Source organism: Coloeus monedula, assembly GCF_965178545.1.
Source record: "Coloeus monedula genome assembly, chromosome: 23".
Lineage (NCBI taxonomy): Eukaryota > Metazoa > Chordata > Aves > Passeriformes > Corvidae > Coloeus > Coloeus monedula.
Genome location: NC_138803.1, coordinates 2,297,330 through 2,314,938, shown reverse-complemented (window position 1 = coordinate 2,314,938; position 17,609 = coordinate 2,297,330). Strand labels below are relative to the sequence as shown.

The following is a 17,609-nucleotide window of genomic DNA, read 5'->3' as shown; positions in this document are numbered from 1 at the left end:
GCCGCTGCAGGTGATGGCAACGAAGCCATCGGCACCCTCATCCAGAACTACATCCGTGAGATTGAGGAGCTGAGGTGAGTGGGCACACTGGGGTCCTGGTGCCAGGGGCTGGGGCTGGGTGGCTCGCACAGCTCAGGGCCTCCAGCGTTGCTGGGGTGAACTGTAAGCCTCGTGGAACAGCAGCTGCTGGCACTGCTGCTATACACTGTTGAAGGAGGCCCGGCCTTGGTGCCAGGCAGTGCTTTGGCCATTGTTGTCCTTGGTGTGGGCACTGATAGAGGGGGAGGTCCTGTTTGGAGTGCCTGGGGTCTTCCAGGGACTGCTGCCTCCCAAAGTTGGGTCCATCCCAGTCTCTTGCACGATCCTGGAACCCTGTCTGGCAGCATTGTGGCTTTCTGCGCCATCATTAGCAGGAATGGCTTAGTAGTGACTCTGTCCCTGGCTGACACCATCCAAGCACATCATGGTCAGCCTGTAGAAGACTCTGGGGAGATCTTAGAGCCCCTTCCACTGCCTAAAGGAGGTTTATGAGAAAGAGGGAGAGTGCTGGATTTTTTTTTTTTTTACATGGACAGATAGTGATAGGGCAAGGGGGAATGGCTTTAAACTAAAAGTGGAGAGATTTAGGTTAGAAGTTAGGAAGAAATTCTTCTCTGTGAGAGTGGTGAGGCAATGGCACAGTTGTGGTTATCCCATCCCTGCAAGTGGATGGAGCTTGGAGCAACCTGGTCTAGTGGAATGTGTCCCTGCCCACAGCAGGGCTGTGGAATGAGGCGAGGTTTAAGGTCCCCTCCAACCCAATTTATTCTGTGATTCTAAACTCAGGCAAGATCCCCCCCTCTAGGGGCAGTGGGATGGCCCCTCTTTGACTACTCCCTGTTTCCACTCCCTAGGACAAAGCTCCTGGAGAGCGAGTCCATGAACGAGTCCCTGCGCCGCAGCCTCTCGCGCGTCTCTGCCCGGCCCCCCTACTCCATGGGCTCCTCGCCGGCCGCTGGCCTGGCTGGTCTGTGCAGCCCCGCGGCCCCGCTGGAGACAGAGGCCTCTGATGTCCTCCGAAGGGCCAAGCAGGACCTGGAGCGCCTGAAAAAGAAGGAGCGGCGGCAGCAGAGGAAGAGGTGACGGCGGCTGCTGCTGGGGAGGGGGAGCTGAGCGCCGGTCTGTCCCTCTGGGGTTGGGTATGCTGCTTCCCCGCACGCCTGGGCTCCCCTCCCAGCCCTGCCTTGCCCTTGGTCTCCTTTTCACCCATCACATAATTCCAGAGGCTCTTTTCCCCAAAAGCAACAGGGAGGGTGGTCCCGGCAGAAGCTGTTTCTGGCCTCTCCCATGCTGGGACTCACCAGGCCCCCTCTGCTCCCCCCAGCCCGGAGAAGGAGGCGTTTAAGAAGCGGCAGAAGCTGCAGCAGGACAACGGGGAGGAGACGGATGAGAACGAGGTTGAAGAGGTGAGTGGGCATCGTGCTCACACTGCGGGGCTGCCTGGGTGGAGCACTGTAATTGCCACACGTGGGACAGGGACCAAGCTGGGCCTGGCCCTGAAGTGGCCTGGAAGGGTCGTTTTGCTGAGGACTCTGTGCTGGAGCAGGGGGAAGTTGGATACTCCCCAGTCAGCCCTGCTGTAGGAGTCCACATTTTTGGGGGCTTGGTTTCAATCAGCATAGATGAAGAGGGGTCAGGCTGCTCAGCTGGGAAGGGATGGATGCAAGAATGGATGGGTCAAATTGCTGCTTCTCTCAATGGTGTGTGCTGGGGGTCCAGAAATGGTGCTGCAGCTCCTGGGCATCCTGTGTGGGAGGCTGGGTCCCACTTGTGGGGCTGTGGCTCATTGCTGTAGGGTGAGCTCAGGTTTGAGGGAGGGAGAAGCTGTGGGGAGAGGGACAGGCCCTCCTGCTCGCTGAGATTAGGCACTCATTTTGCAGGAGGAGGAAGAACAGGATGAGAGTGGCTGTGAGGAAGAGGATGGGCGCGAGGATGAAGATGAGGACTCGGGCAGTGAAGAGAGCCTGGTGGACTCAGACTCGGATGCAGAGGAGAAGGGTAAAGTGCAGATCTGCACACAGCTGTGGGCATGGGGGGGCATTTGCTGGTATCTCTGGCAATGAGCTCTGCTCTCTTGGCAAGGCAGAGTTCACCAAAACACCCCAGCCACGTCTGCCCTGTGGGACTTGCAAGAGCCCCAGGGTTGCTGCAGTGCTCTTTGGGGTTCTGCTGCTCCCCAGCAGCGTGGGCTGCCATCAGCCCCTCTGCCCTCTCTGTGTGCTGTGACTCAGTGGGGCCATGGAAGTGATGCTCCCCCATCCCTCCCAGCCTGACTTTCTCCTCTGCCTCCAGCTGTGAATTTCCAGGCCGACCTGGCAGATCTGACCTGTGAGATTGAGATCAAGCAGAAGCTGATTGATGAGCTGGAGAACAGCCAGCGGCGTTTGCAGACCCTCAAGCACCAGTATGAGGAGAAGCTGATCCTACTGCAGAACAAGATTCGGGACACGCAGCTGGAGCGGGACCGGGTCCTGCAAAACCTCAGTGAGAACCGCCTCACCCGTGGGATCCCATCCCCAGTTCCAGCTTGAGCCCAGCTAACTCTAAGTCTAAGCATCCACCCCTGGCTGTGGTAGAGCTTTGTCATCCCCCTGCCTCTACTCGAATCCCTGGCACCCGCAAGGCTCTGTTTGTCTTGCCATGGGAGCAGCATCAGTCAGCTGCACAGCTCTGGACCCTGCTGCTGCTGGAGAAGGATGGCGAGGCAAAGCCTCTCCCAGCCTGGAGCACCACTTCATGAACTGTGGGGACTCCTGGGGAAACTGAGGGGCTGAGGGGCAAAAGACCCAGTGGCATGGCTGATCTCCAGGCTTAAATAGCGTCACCCATATATGTGGCTGTGGGTCTCAGTCTGCAGCTCTGCTCAGCTCAGCCACTGTGTCTTCTCTCTGTGCTGAGCTCCTCCAGTGGGTATTCCCAGGCAGACCCCAGTTCACAATGGGGTGAGGGCGGCTCTGATGGGACAGGGAGGGACACAGTGCCTGGTGCCTCCAGGCAGGGTATGTGGGTGCAGGAGGATCCTGGGGTGCATGGCCCTCTCCTCACCCACCAGGCACCATGGAGTGCTACACGGAGGAGAAAGCCAACAAGATCAAAGCAGACTATGAGAAGCGGCTGAAGGAGATGAACCGGGACCTGCAGAAGCTCCAGGCGGCCCAGAAGGAGCATGCTCGCCTGCTCAAGAACCAGTCCCGCTATGAGCGGGAGCTGCGGAAGCTGCAGGCAGAAGTGGCTGAGATGAAGAAGGCAAAGGTACCTGGATGCTCCAGGGCAGGGAGGAATCACCTGGACGAGCCCGGCTCTCTGCTTGGAGCAATGTTCCCCGCTCTGGTGGCAAGTGCAGAGCGTGTCTGCTGGGCGGGTGGGTGCCCCAGGGCAGTGGCACACGCGGGACTCTCCGTTGCAGGTGGCGCTGATGAAGCAGATGCGGGAGGAGCAGCAGCGGAGGCGGCTGGCGGAGACCAAGAGGAACCGGGAGATCGCGCAGCTCAAGAAGGAGCAGCGCCGGCAGGAGGTGAGAGCCTGGCTGGCCACATGCCGCCCATGGCCCCGTGCAGGGGCTGGCCTGGCTGGGGACGGGGTGTTTGTCCTGCTCTGGCACTCCAGGGGCTCACAGGTACCTCGAAGCTCGGTGCCCTGCTGCGCTCGTGGCCTCACTGGAGCCTGCACAGTCCTAGCAGAGCACAGCTGGATGAACGGTTCCCAAAGGCTTCCCACAGCTCCTGTTGCAGTTGTGGGGGAGGCTGTGGGAGGGGGGATGTCCAACCAGAGCCAGCTCAAGGCTGGGAGCCTGCTCGTTGTTAGAATCAGGAGTGAGACTCTGCCAAAGGGAGCACTGGGACTGTGACCACCACTGGAGTGTTTGGACTGGACCTCAGGGGTGTCTTTTTCTTTCTCACTCATGCAGTTCCAGATCAGGGCTCTGGAATCTCAGAAGCGGCAGCAGGAAATAGTGCTGCGGAGGAAAACACAGGAGGTGAGGAAAGGGGGTTTCCTCCACATAGCCCCCAGCTCCCATGGAGGTCTCGGCCCCAGTGCTTGGCTTAGAGAAATCCCATTCTCCAGACAGGGCTGGCTGTGGGAATGAGGTTCCCAAAAGGACAGGAGGGGGTTTTATGGCTCAGGAACTGGGTGTGAAATGGCTGTAGGCAGCAGCAGAATTCCCCGTGCTGAGCAGCAGAGCCTGGGGGCAGGGGTGGGCTGTGAGGGAGGAGAGGGAAACCCATGAGGCACAAATGTCCCTGGGCTTTGGGTCTACAGAGCTGCCACTCTCAGACCTGTGGGGACCTGGAGGTGATGCCAATGGGTTTAGGCTGGGTGGGGCTGCCCAGCTGACACCCTCTCTTCTGTCCTTGCTCCGGGCAGGTGTCAGCTCTGCGCCGCCTGGCCAAGCCCATGTCAGACCGGGTGGCAGGCAGGATGGGCCAGAAGCCGGCCATGCTGGACTCAGGCGCAGAGGTCTCGGCCAGCACCACCTCCTCCGAGCCCGAGTCTGGCGCTCGCTCCGTCTCCACCATCGTGCGCCAGTGGAACAGGAAAATCAACAACTTCCTGGGAGACCCCTCATCCTCCATTAATGGGGCCCGGCCTGCCAGGTCAGGGCAGGGGCTGGGTGGTAGGGGGTGAGACATCCCAGGGACCCCCATGCCTGGCTTTTGGCTGGTGGCGGAGGTTGAAGGGTGGCTTCTTAGTGTCCACTTGACCCATATTAAATCAGTGACCCTGGGATAAGCTGTGCTGGCAGAGTGTGACTGTCACCTGGGCTTGAGCCCAAAGCTGGCCTTCCATGAGGATTAAATGCCGTGGCACAAACCCTGCTGCACTCATCTCTTGTCCCACTTTGCTAGGAGGAAACGGAAAAGTTGGGCAATGTGGAAACAACACAGATGCATCCTCTGTTTCTGGCCAGCCAGATCCCAGATATCTTCCTGGGGCAATCCCAGCTCTCCAGCACGGTGTGGCCATCTGCCCATATGCCTCTTCTTCCCTCTGGCTGTAGGAAGAAGTTCCCCAAGAAGGGGACGAGCCAGACCTTCAGCAAAGCTGCCCGTCTCAAATGGCAGTCACTGGAGCGGCGCATCTTTGACATTGTAATGCAGAGAATGACCATCGTCAACCTGGAGGCAGACATGGAGAGGCTCATCAAGGTGGCTGTGGCACTGGGGACGGAGAGGGCTGGGTGGTGGGTGTGGGACAGGGAGATGGCCACGTGGGCAGTGCTGATCCCCCTTCCCTTTTCCCCCAGAAACGCGAGGAGCTGTCACTTCTGCAGGAGGCGTTGCTGGGCAAGCGGGCAAAGCTGCAGGCAGAGAGCCCCAAGGAGCAGAAGGGGCTGCAAGAGCTGAACGAGGAGATTGAGGTGCTAGGGGCCAACATTGACTACATCAACGACAGCATTTCAGACTGCCAGGCCACCATCATGCAGATTGAGGAGACCAAGGTGGGCAGTGGGACTGGGTCTGGCTGGCAGGGAGAAAGTGAGAGCATCCCTCTGTGGAAAGAGCATCCTTGGGCACAGCCAGTTGGGGCTGGGCTCTGGTCAGAGGACCCAGAGTCCTCTGAGCTGTGTCACACTTGGTGGGGCTTCACCCACAGTCACTTCTCATTAGGTGATTAATTACGGAGATGAGTTCTGGCAGGTCCTTGCATGTCCATAGACAGGCTGCTGGTGTCCCACCGCCCTGGAATTGTGGCCCCCATTTGCCCATGGGGCTGGTGGTCACTTGTCCCCATGGTTGCTTCGTGTGCTGGAAACATCCCAGGAGGACTGGCTTTTTCCCAGCAGAAACCATCTAGGTTTTGTGTCCAGTTGTGATCCTAGGCATGCCACTGTGCAGCTCCCAACTCCCCTCAATGCCTGCAGCCTGAAACGGAGGCTATGTGCTGTCCCTGGCTTGTCCCCAGCTGTCACCTTGACTGGCAGGGAAGGAGGGCTGCTGTTAATTCACACTCAGCTTTGGGTTGTGGATTTGGGTGAGCCTGGTGTCTGTTCAGTGTCCAGTTAAGTGCTGGAACCAGGATTTCTGGAGCAGTGCATAAGCCCTTCAGGCTGCGTTGGACAGCCCCATGGCCGGATCTCCCCAGCAGCCACTGGGCAGACTGGGGAGGGTGAGTGTTGGACTGGGCAGTGCTTGCAGGGTGGTGGAAGTGCTGTGCTGGCCATGGAGGCCCTTCCACCTGTCCCATGTCCAGCAGCAAAGCTTCCCTGCTGCATCCAGCTCTTGTTTCTCCACATTTCAGGAGGAGCTGGACTCCACGGACACCTCGGTGGTGATCAGCTCCTGCTCCCTGGCCGAAGCCCGGCTGCTGCTGGACAACTTCCTGAAAGCCTCCATCGACAAGGTGTGGGGCTGGGCTGGGGTGTGGATGTGTGACAGGGTTTCTCGCTGGGTGCCAGGGTGGGAACCTGGTGGCAAGGACCTGTGGCACCTCTCTGAGCAGCAGCATTTCTTCCTCAGGGGCTGCAGGTGGCCCAGAAGGAGGCCCAGATCCGCCTGCTGGAGGGGCGGCTGCGGCAGAACGACGTGGCCAGCTCCTCGCAGAACCACGCCCTCCTGGATGCCCTGCGGGAGAAGGCTGAGTCACACCCTGAGCTGCAGGCACTGATCCACAACGTCCAGCAAGGTGGGACGAGAGGCAGGTGCATCCTCAGGCCGGCTGTGCTGCCCGTGGGGTGGGTGCCCACCCGTAGCGGCCCTCCAGAAAGCACCTGGAGGTGCCGTGGCTGGGACCCTGCCCCAAGGGCCGTGCTGGGTGGGAACATGTGCCCTGGCCATGGATAACAGGGACAAGGGCTGGGTCACCCCCCACGGCTGCCTGGGCTGTCCCTCCGCTGTGCGGTCGCATGGGGCTGGTGGCAGTGGTGTCCCCTGATGCCTTGTGTCCCTCTCACACAGAGAACGGCTACACCAGCACGGATGAGGAAGTTTCTGAGTTCAGCCTGGCCTCAGATGGGAGGTGAGCACCCAGCCTGGCTGCCTGAGGTGGTGGTGGCCGGGGCACAATGCCTGGTGCCATTCATGGGACCTCGTAGAGGGGCGTGGATGAACAAAGCCCCACCTGAGCTTTTCTGTGGTGGCCAGCCCTTGGTGGGGGGAGCAGGATGTCTCTTGGACATGAGCAGGGAGTGAAGACTTGGTCATTCCTTGGAGAAAAGGTGCTGGGGAGCAGAGGGTGACCCAAGGAGTCTGGTGGACCAGTGGCACCAGCTTTCTGAAGAGAGTTTGGCACTGAAGGTCCGTCTTTGCTCCTTTCTCCTTGCAGCATCTCCCAGTCTTTCACCATGAAGGGCTCAGCAAGCCAGGATGACTTCAAGTTCAAGGTTAGTTGGCCTTTTTTGTGTGGCCTTGTCCCAAAGCCCGGGAGGAGGGATGTTCAGTGATGCTTCAGGCCTCTACTCTGCAGTCTGCAGCTCAGGGAACCAGGCTTGGCATAAGGCAGTATGGCTGCTCTCTGGATGGGCAGAACCAAGGTCTCCTGGCACAGTGCTCCTGTCCTGAGGCCCCAGAGACTTGGGAAACACCCACCACATCAGCCAGTGCCCCCAAACCTGGCACTAAGTGGCACCAAGGAGGTCCCCATGTGGGGCAGAGGTGGAGGGAAGCAGCCCTTGTTCTGTGTAGGCTGTGGTGTTTGCGCGGAGAGCTGGCTGTGATGGGCATCCCAGTGGGACAGGGGGAGCTGCTTTGTGGCCAGAGAGCACAAACGCTTCCAACCCACAGCACTGGCTGCTCCCACTGCCCCCCTGCTGCCCACCCCTGAGCCCTCTGCCCTGCTCTAGGGAGAGCCCAAGCTCTCAGGGCAGATGAAGGCAGTGTCAGCTGAGTGTCTGGGACCCACGCTGGACGTCTCCACCAAGAACATCACCAAGTCTTTGGCATCCCTCATGGAGATCAAAGAGGATGGGATCGGCTTCTCCATCCGAGACCCCTACTACAAGGAGAAGGTGTCACGCACCATCAGCCTGCCCACGCGAGGAAGCACCTTGTGAGCATGGGGCAATAGTGTCTGGGCACTGGGAGGCCCGTGGAGGCATGGGCCTGTGGGAGGCTGTGCCTGGCCTGTGGAGGGGCAGAGGGGTGAAGGTGAGCCCAATCCTGCATCTGTCCATGCTGGGCTACAGCATGCAGCGGTGAATTTCTTCAGCAGGGCTTGGAGAGGGTGTAGGAGTACGTTGGTATCCTTTGCAGGTGGAGAGGAGGGTGCTTCAGGAGGAGGGAAAGAAGGGGGGTGCAAGGGTCCCCATCTCCCTGCTCGGGGTTATCAGCCTTTTTGAAGGTTTCTTGGGTTGCCAAAAGCCTCCGTGCTCATGGGCTGCCTCAAGATTGACTCCAGGGTAGCCTGATTTGCTCTTCTGGGGGAGGACACCAGTGTTCATTGTGGAGGGATCCTGGTGCAGGGGTGGGCACCCACTCTGCTTTGTTCACTTGCTTCAGTCCCAGGCAGTCTCGGGGCTCGGACACTTCACCTCTGACAAGGCGGAAATCCTATGACCGCGGGCAACCTGCCAGGTGAGCTTGGGAGAAGTGGTGATGTGGGCAGGGGAGGCTGTGTGGCCCAGAGCAGTGTGGAAGGATGCTGTCTGGGCAGCTCTTCTGGACCCTGGTGTGCCAGGTGAGCAGTTCCCGAGTCACGTGTCCCTCTGGTCCTTTTGGCTCAGGCCTGCAGACATTGGCTACACACCACCCTCATCCCCACCCACCCGTCCGCGCAATGACCGCAACGTCTTCTCCCGTCTCACGAGCACCCAGAGCCAGGGATCTGCCTTGGATAAGTAAGTCCTGGTGGGGTGAGAGCGTCTGAGTGAGGGGGACCCAGACTGGGATAGCAAATGGCATGACCTGAGTCCTGTGGGGTCTATAGGAGCACCAGGGCTTGGGTTGGCTCCAGCCAGTGTCCTGTCACCACTTTACCTCCCTGCTTCTCCCTGTGGTGGAGCAGCTGCCATGCCAATGCTGTGCTCCTGCCCACTGTGCGCCCTCTGAGCTCACAGTCCTGGCCTCTGCCTGCAGACAGGGTGGTGCCAGACTTGGACCCCTGGAAAGATGAGGGAGCAGGATGGGGTGAGGGGGTGAGGGCTCAGAGGAAGCTGATGGACTGGCACCCACCCACAAGTGCTGCTCCAGCCTCTCCTGGCAGCAGGGCAGGTGCTGCTTGTGGCTCAGGTGTTGCTAGCAGCGCTGGTGTTCCCTGATGGAGACCTGCTGTCTGATCCTCACATGCCCTCCTGCTCTTCTGCTCTCCCCTGGTTCTCCATGTGTGCTTCTCCTTCTCCTTCCCTCCACTCCTCCTCTCTGTCCTACACTGGCTTGGATGCAATAACAATCTTCTACCTCTTACTCCACTGCTGCCTTCTCTAGTCTGGGTTTTCTCTCCCATAATCCTGCTAATTTTCTGCCCCTAGGTCTGATGACAGCGATTCCTCTGTCTCGGAGGTGCTGAGGTATAGACAACTTTCTATTTATTATCCCTTTCTCGGCTCCTCCTTCTCTCTGTCAGATGCCTGCTCTCCCTGGCCCCCCCTGGCCTGCCTGCACCTTGCTGCTCTACCCCGCTCCCGGCCTGTGTGTCTGTCCCCTCCTGGCATGCTGCCTCTGGTGCCCGATGCTGTCCCTCAGCTGCAAGTTCAAGCTGTTCCTGCTTGGATTAGCCCTTGGTGCACGGTGCTGGACTCACTAATGAGTGCTGGCTGCTTTGGGTTGGCAGCATGTTCTCCTCCATCTCTGATGGTTTCTCGCCAGCATGAGGCCACCATGTCCCACCTTGTCCCACCCCTTCCCCAGCTCTCCAGCAGGATGGTGAGATGGTGGGGAAGGGTGCTTGCAGCACGTCCTTTGTGCAAGCTTCTTCCAGGCAAATATCTCAGGTTCCCCTCGTGCCTGGTTGTGCTTCCCTGGTGCTGAGTTGGAAAAGATCAGTCTCTTCCCTAAAGAAGTCAGATTGTGATGCTGAGCTCAGCCTTGGAGTTAAGGTTCTCCTGGGCTTCTCCCCCTGCACCCACCTGACTATAGAGGTTTCCCAATACAAGGACCACCTTTCCCCCATCCTTTAGGGACATTGCAGCCTTCCAGTGCCTAAAGGGGCTTATAGAAAAGAGGGAGAACAACTTTCAATAGTGACAGGACAAAACAGAAAGAGGAGAGATTTAGACTAGATTTTAGGAAGAAATTCTTCCGTATGAGGGTGGTGAGGCCCTGGCACAGCTTTTCCAGAGAAGCCATGGCTGCCCCATCCCTGGGAGTGTCCAAGGCCAGGCTGGACAGGGCTTGGAGCCACCTGCTCTAGTGGAAGGTGTCCCTGTCCATGGCAGGGGCATGGAATGAGGTGATGTCTAAAGTCCCTTCCAATCCAAACCATTCCATGATTCTGTGATCAGCCCTCCAGCACCCAGGTGTCCCCTCACTCTGCCTGTGCCCTGAGCTCCCCTGGCCACTGGGGAAGTGACACCAGACCACTCTGAGCTGGGTCACCCTGGGCAGTTTGTAGGCAGGCAACCACTCACAGTCCATGGAAGATGTCTCACCCTGCAGAGCAGGGATTTCCCCTTGGGTTCAGTGTTGCTTTGAGCCTGGTGGAAGCACTAGGGGTGAGGGGGGAAGGCTGTTGGCTTGGCATTGGTAAGTGCAGAGCTGAGGAACATCACGTGCATGCGATTTCCAAACCCAAATTAATGAGCCTGTGCTTCTCCTCATGACTAATGCAAACCTTGCCCTTCTCCAGCCCTTCTCATGCATCAGTTTCCCTGCCTGTAAGAAGAAACTAGCACAGCTTGGGGTCTTGTGGCTGTGCTTGATGACCAGGCACATCGGGGCTGCCAGGGGTCACACACGGGAGGGTCAGGCTGGTGGTCCTCAGCACCCTGAGCATGTCTGAAGTGGAGGGGGTCAGCAGATGATGTGTACCCCAGGAGAGACCGTAGTGTCCCTTGGAAGCAGGTTGAGCAGGGTAGGTCCTGTCCTGCCCAGGGCCAGCGGTGGGGACAGGAACAGCCATTGCAGCAGGAATGTGGGGTGCAGATGCTGGTGCTGCCCTTTGTCACCCTTGGGGTCTCTGTAAAGGAGTGAGGCCCTGTCTCCAAATGTCACCAGCCGAAGGCTGACACCCTCCAAGGGACAGGGGCGCTGATATTGGTACCCTGAAACATTTATCCCAGCAGAGCTTCAGCTTCAGGCTGGAGAGGGCATAGTTTGTCCCAAAAGGGACCTCAGGGCCAATGAGCTGAGTGTCCTGAGCCGTCCTGGGTCTGTGCTGGCAAATGAGAGGTTTGGGGGAGAGCAGAGGCCACTGGGCAGCCTCCCCCTTTCCCTTTCTGTGTTGCTGGGGCAGAGGCAGGCAGGGGCTGCCTTGGGGAGGTTCCTGGGGTTTCCGCAGAGACCTCAGCTCAGACACGCCACGTTCAGGTGGAGGAGCCCGTCTCACTGCTGGGCAGTGGAAGATGCTTGGTGTGAGACAGCTCACGTTCTTCCATGCCCTGGGCCTGTGGGCACAGTGCCTCTCCACCCCTGCACTGTACCTGTTCTCTCTCTCCTGTGAAGGGGCATCATTAACCCAGTGGGTGGCACCAAGAATGCCCGGACAGCCCCGCTGCAGTGTGTCTCGGTGGCAGAGGGACACACCAAGCCTGTGCTCTGCCTGGATGCCACCGACGAGCTGCTCTTCACTGGGTCCAAAGGTGGGTGATGGGCAGAGGGGACAGGGAAGATGCAGATGCTGTGGGAGCAGGTTGGCACTGGGAATGTGGGAGGTGTTGGGCATTACATCCCTGTCTTCAGTGTTGAGCCCTGCCTTGCCCTGTCCTGCCCTGGGGCTGGCTGGCTCCTTTCCTCTGGCCCTGTGAGTGGGGGGAGATGCTCATATTGTCCCCAGGCCACCATGCCCTTGCAGGAGACAACCCCAGCACTCCTGGGCATGTTCTTCCTCCCACAGACCGGAGCTGCAAAATGTGGAACCTGGTGACAGGCCAAGAAATCGCTTCTCTCAAGGGTCACCCAAACAATGTGGTTTCCATCAAGTACTGCAGCCACACGGGGCTGGTGTTCACCGTGTCCACGTCGTACATCAAAGTGTGGGACATCCGCGACTCGGCCCGGTGCATCCGCACCCTCACGTACGTGCAGCTTTGGGGGACCTGGGGCACTCTGGGCATCTCTGGCTTTGCAGAAGCCAGTTCCAGAACCTGCAGGGACAGGGGACATGGCCAGACACAGCTCCTTTAGTGCCAGTTTGCAGTGCTGCTTCCTTAGGGAACAGGGAGGCTGGGAGAGAGTTTGGGGTGAGGGAACTCATGGGGACCTCCTGCAGCAAAGACTCAGGGTCATAAAGTCACAGAATAGGCTGAGTTGGAAGGGACTCCAGGATTATCAAGCCCACCTCCTGGCCCTGCACAGACACCCCAACAGTCCCACCCTGTGCCTGGGAGCGTTGTCCAAATGCTTCTTGAACTCACACAGGCTTGGAGCTGTGCCCATTCCCTGTTCAGTGCCCAACCACCCTCTGGGGGAAGAACCTTTTCCTGATATCCAACCTAAACATCTCCCAGCTCAGCTCCAGCCATTCCCTTGGGTTCTGTCACTTGTCATGAGAGGGAACAGATTGGTACCTGTCCCTCTGCTGCCCCTCATGAGGATGCTGAAGGCCCCAGTGAGGTCTCCCCTCAGTCTCCACTGAACAAACCAAGTGACCTCAGCTGCCCCTCACGAGGCTTCCCCTCCAGACCCTTCACCATTCTCGTGGCCCTCCTTAGGATGCTCTCCAACGTCTTTTTTATATTGTGGTGCTCAAAAGTGCACCAAGGACTTGAGGTGAGGCTGCCCCAGCACAGAGCAGGGCGGGACAATCCCCTCCTTTGCCCAGCTGTGCCTGGTGCCTCCCAGGACATGGATGTCCCTTCTGGCTGCCAGGGCACTGCTGACTCACACTGAACTTTCTGTTGACCAGGATCCCCAGGTCCCTTCCCACCTCTCCAGCCTCCGTTCCCTGCTGTATGCACACAACCAGGGGTGCTGTGTCCCAGCTGCAGAATCCTGTGCTTGCCCTTGTTAAGGGTCAGGAGCTTTGAAGAGATCTTGCAGCTGTTGGGTGGCCAGGAGAGCTGGCAGCTCCAGCAGGGGGGCACAGCCCCAAACTGCATCGTGGCTGGGCACATCACAGGCTCTTCAGTGGGAAACTTGGATCCCTGTGCAGACCAGAAAGGAGCATGGGACAGACTGAAGCTGTGGCTGCCAGTCTGGAGTAGGACTCAAAGGTTAGGACAGGATGGTAGGTCAGAGTTACCCACTTGCTCTGGCACAGATCTCCTTTCTCCATCCAGCCTCTGCTCACCTGCCTCAGCCTGAAGGTGCTTCTCTCATGGTACAGAGGCCAAGACCTCTGCTTCCCTGTGCTGGATGCCAGCACTCAGCAGCTCTTCCTGTGGGAAGCAGAGAGGCATGGGAGGAGAGCAGAGTGGCCCTCAGCTGGAAACCCAGGCAGGATGCTCCGAGTCATGCACAGACCCTACATCCTTGGCTGCCTCTGCAGGCTGGGCACTGGTCTGTGGGACAGAGCTCTTGTTGGTCCCATTGTGGCCAGAAAGACAGGGATACCTGCAGGGCCTTTCCTCAGGGTGGGAGCCAGCTGTGCCAGCCTGGAGCCAACAGCCCCGGGCGGTTCCTCAGTGGCTCTGGTCTCCACTCATCCTCCCCCTTTGAACCCTCCCTGCTTCAGATCTTCTGGCCAGGTGATCTCTGGGGACGCGTGTGCTGGGACCACCACCCGCACTGTCACCAGCGTGCAGGGGGAGCACCAGATCAACCAGATCGCGCTCAACCCCACGGGCACCACGCTCTACGCCGCTGCGGGAAACTCCGTCCGCGTCTGGGAGCTGAGCAGGTGAGGGCAGTGCTGGCGTGGGCAGGACATCCTACGGGTGCCAGGTGGGCACTGGCTGCTCAGAGGGGCCTGAAATGATCCTCCTGGGGAACATGAAAGCCTTTTTCACAATGGAAGTTGCCTGGAATAAGGATTTTCAGGACCCCTTCCTATGGGACCCAAGGGGAGATGAGCAGCACTGGAGCTGTTTGGGGTGGGGGGTTTTTCTGTGCACGGGGCAGAGCTTAGCAGAAGGGAAAAGGCAAGTGGGATGAGCAGCAGTGCCTTGCTTTTGCCTTGTCCTCCTACCTGCCCAGTGGGCACTGGGCTGCGAACCCTGTGCTGCAGCCTGGGCTCTGCAGCCAGATGTTGGCACACTCTCAGGCTGCAGCCAGATGTTGGCACACTCCGAGGCTGCCATCCTCCCCCAGAATCACAGGGAATGGGGTCTCCCTGCCCACTCCCCCAAAGGGAACAACCCCTCCTGGGGTGCTCCAGGGCTGGGTGAGGCTGTGCTTGAGAGGGCCCTTTGGATGAGCTCCAGCACGCAGGAGGGGCTGACCTGTGCCCTTGAACCCAGGCTGCAGCCCGTGGGGAAGCTGAGTGGCCACATCGGGCCGGTGATGTGTCTCACGGTGAACCAGACGGCGAGCAACCACGACCTGGTGGTCACAGGCTCCAAAGATCACTACGTCAAGGTACTCTCCCCCCTGAGGAGCAGCACCCCCAGTCCTGTAGGGAAGCCCAGATGTTGGCAACCCCTGACTCCTCTCTCCTTCTGAAAGCGGAGCCCAGATTCTGTTTTCACCTCTGCATGTGAGGTTTTCACTTGTTTCCTTTTCCTAAATCTTGCCTTTTGCTTGGTCCACAATGCACCTTTGGAGAAGTTGCATTTCTCTCATGCATCAGACTCCATGGCTGGGACTTGCATGTGATGGCCAACCCAGATGAGCAGCTCACCCTGTTCTCCTCGATAATACCCCCTGATAAAGATGCCTTGTGCCCACTCTGTCACAGCTCCAGCACAGCAGGAGCCTGTCCCTTCCTGTCAGGTTTCAGCAGGTTGAAGTAGAGCTGTCACCAGGGAAGTGAGGAGGGGTGGTGAGACAGTGAGTGAGACAGGGTCCCACTCAGCTCTCAGCTTGGCTCCTGAGGAGTGTGAAGGCTCACCATGAGTAAAATGCAGCAGAGTGGGGCTGTCTCTGGTGGCAGATCTCTGCTTGTGGCAGGACCCTCAGTCCCAAAAAGCCTCCAGCAGCCAATGCCCAGTCCCCTTTCCAGCATCACTGTAGGTGCCCTGAGCCTAGAACACAGAGGGTGGTGGCCAAACTCCCCAGGAGAGGGCCAGCTCTGTCCCCAGTGCCATCTGTGGCCTGTTACCTGCTGCTCTTCCCCAGGTGTTTGAGCTCTCGGAGGGCATGGTGGGCAATATTGGCCCCACGCACAACTTCGAGCCCCCTCACTACGACGGCATCGAGTGCCTGGCCATCCAGGGAGATGTCCTCTTCAGCGGCTCCAGGGACAACGGCATCAAGAAGTGGGATCTGGAGCAGCAGGAACTTATCCAGGTCTGGAGGGGAGCAGAGCACAGGTCCTGTGGTGACACAGGGCACAGGGGTGTTGCTGCTGGGGCCTGGGGGGTTGTCCAGGAGCCTTGTGCCAGTGTCCTGCATGGAGCTCACCAGGGAGCACACTCCCAGTCCTGGCTTGGGATTGCCAGCTCTCCTTCAGACAGGCTGTGGCATCAGTTGCAATGTGGGGGCTTGTGTTCCACCTTGAATTCTGGGTTGATGTCTCCTGCCCAGGGGAGAAGCCAAGCCATGACTTTTGAGTCCATACCCTTGGCTGCTAACTGGGCATCGCCAGTTGCACGGTCCCAGTCAGTCCCAGGGTGTCAGTGAGGGCCTGAGGACCCAGGCTGGGTGCATGGGGCTGCTCCTGAGGCTGCAGGTGAGGTTGGTCACGGCCTCTGCTCTGTGCCTGTACCTACAGCAAATCCCCAATGCCCACAAAGACTGGGTCTGTGCCCTGGCCTTCATCCCCGGCCGCCCCATGGTGCTGAGCGCCTGCCGAGGAGGCGTCATCAAAGTCTGGAACGTGGACACCTTCACCCCGGTCGGGGAGATCAAGGGGCATGACAGCCCCATCAACGCCATCTGCACCAACTCAAAGCACATCTTCACTGCCTCCAGGTGAGCCTCACACGTTCTGCCCCCACGGCCCCTGGGAAGGGGGAGACCCTGGGTTTGAGCCGTCGCCCCTGGGCCTGGGTGGGTGTGTGCTGGGTGAGCAGGGAGCGGGGAGGGAGTCTTGCAGCTTTTTAGTCCCTCTGCTCCTTCCTCTCCTTTTGCCCGCTGTAGCCTGCCCACGGCACGGCCTGCCCACCGCAGTGCCAAGAGCTGTCCCTGGGCAGCCCCCCCGTGCTCTGGTGATGCCCTGGGTTACTCCCCACGCAGGGACCCCTCTCCCTCGGGGCTGGGCATTGTCTGCTGCTCTCGGGGAGCTCTTCGGCAGCAAGACTGATATCCTCTTTTCGACCATGTCCCTTTTCTCCCTTCCTTTTTCTCTGTCTCTCTCTGCCTCTCCTTCTCCCCACTTCCCATCTGTGCCACAGCGACTGCCGGGTAAAGTTATGGAATTACGTGCCTGGGCTCACCCCTTGCCTTCCACGACGCGTCCTTGCCATAAAGGGCCGTGCTACTAGTCTGCCTTGACCCTCCTGCTCTTTGACTCTCTTGCTCATATGCTCTTCTTCCGTCCCTCCTTCCCTTTTCTCTCCATCTCTCCCTCCCTCTGTCCCTCTCACTGTTGCTTTTGCTCCTCTCTCTCTTTCCCCCCCCCCCCCTTTCTCTCTGGTCTGAGCTGCTTCTTCACGGTATGAAACTATTCTGCGTTTTTCCCCACTTGATAAGTCTTTGTTAGAATGGACTCACCCCCTTGTCCCAGTCATAGCCCTGCCTTGGTTTCACTGGCTTTTTGTTTTTCTTTCCTTCCCACATCTACTTTGGCAACTCTGTGGGAAGCCATGGCCTGCCCATGCCTTTGCATGGATAGTGGGTTGGGAGTCAGCAGCCACCCCCAAATCAGCCCATGCCCCAGGAGCAAAGCAGCTCCCTGGATATCACTGCTGGGACCTAGGTGGAGCTCGTTCAAGGCGGGTAGGAGTCCTGGTGTGGGGTCAGCCCTGGAGGTCACCATTTCCCCTTGTCCCCAGCTGCTGCCAGTGGGGTGAGCTGGAGGCTGAGCCCCATTGGGCTTGCCTTCTCCCCAAAGTGCATCGGACAAACTCCTGCCAAGGGAAAAGGGCCTGGAAGTTTGGGGGGGCTGCATGCTGCCGTGGTGGGGGAAGGGGAAGCGAGCGTGTTCCCTCGTGGTGCCTCTGGTGCAGTGTCCGTGGGGCTCCTGCCCCGACCCCTGGGTCATGCTGTCCCTCTCACCTTTGTTCCTCAGCGACTTGACAGTGAAGCTCTGGAGTGGGAGGAGGTTGCCTGCGGGGTCAAACTAGGAACTGCAGAAAGACTGGAAGGCGTGGGGGCAGGGTGAAGGTCAGGGTGCCTCCCCTGCTATCAGGACTCAGTCATCTCCCGGAGCTCAGCCCAGGACAGGGATTTCTTTGTGCCTGACCCAGCGAGGTGGACAATGCTGCATCTGGTACTTTGAGCGCTGTCAGCTCCTGCGAGGAAGCAGCTCTGTGGGGCACCAGCAGCTCCACCTGCCCTCCT

At 59.0% G+C, this 17,609-nt stretch overlaps 1 protein-coding gene across 2 annotated transcripts in view; it reads left to right on the top strand.

Annotated features, from left to right (window-relative positions):
• KIF21B (kinesin family member 21B) overlaps positions 1-17,392 on the top strand; it is a gene marked incomplete at both ends in the record, with an annotated part of 39,334 nt that extends 21,942 nt beyond the window's left edge. Inside the window, 26 exons of one of the 2 annotated variants that reach the window (XM_082296325.1) lie at positions 11-74; positions 894-1,118; positions 1,364-1,445; positions 1,920-2,037; positions 2,332-2,523; positions 3,092-3,291; positions 3,446-3,553; positions 3,947-4,015; positions 4,405-4,634; positions 5,039-5,186; positions 5,285-5,479; positions 6,280-6,381; positions 6,498-6,663; positions 6,936-6,996; positions 7,303-7,360; positions 7,820-8,025; positions 8,475-8,549; positions 8,699-8,812; positions 9,443-9,481; positions 11,574-11,710; positions 11,965-12,145; positions 13,744-13,908; positions 14,468-14,585; positions 15,285-15,455; positions 15,880-16,079; positions 17,338-17,392. In XM_082296325.1, the coding sequence (XP_082152451.1) occupies positions 11-74; positions 894-1,118; positions 1,364-1,445; positions 1,920-2,037; positions 2,332-2,523; positions 3,092-3,291; positions 3,446-3,553; positions 3,947-4,015; positions 4,405-4,634; positions 5,039-5,186; positions 5,285-5,479; positions 6,280-6,381; positions 6,498-6,663; positions 6,936-6,996; positions 7,303-7,360; positions 7,820-8,025; positions 8,475-8,549; positions 8,699-8,812; positions 9,443-9,481; positions 11,574-11,710; positions 11,965-12,145; positions 13,744-13,908; positions 14,468-14,585; positions 15,285-15,455; positions 15,880-16,079; positions 17,338-17,392 (3,479 nt within the window). The remainder of the gene's footprint in view (positions 1-10; positions 75-893; positions 1,119-1,363; positions 1,446-1,919; positions 2,038-2,331; positions 2,524-3,091; positions 3,292-3,445; positions 3,554-3,946; positions 4,016-4,404; positions 4,635-5,038; positions 5,187-5,284; positions 5,480-6,279; positions 6,382-6,497; positions 6,664-6,935; positions 6,997-7,302; positions 7,361-7,819; positions 8,026-8,474; positions 8,550-8,698; positions 8,813-9,442; positions 9,482-11,573; positions 11,711-11,964; positions 12,146-13,743; positions 13,909-14,467; positions 14,586-15,284; positions 15,456-15,879; positions 16,080-17,337) is intronic. The other variant, XM_082296326.1, reaches the window with a different exon arrangement.
• Positions 17,393-17,609: the final 217 nt, after the last annotated feature.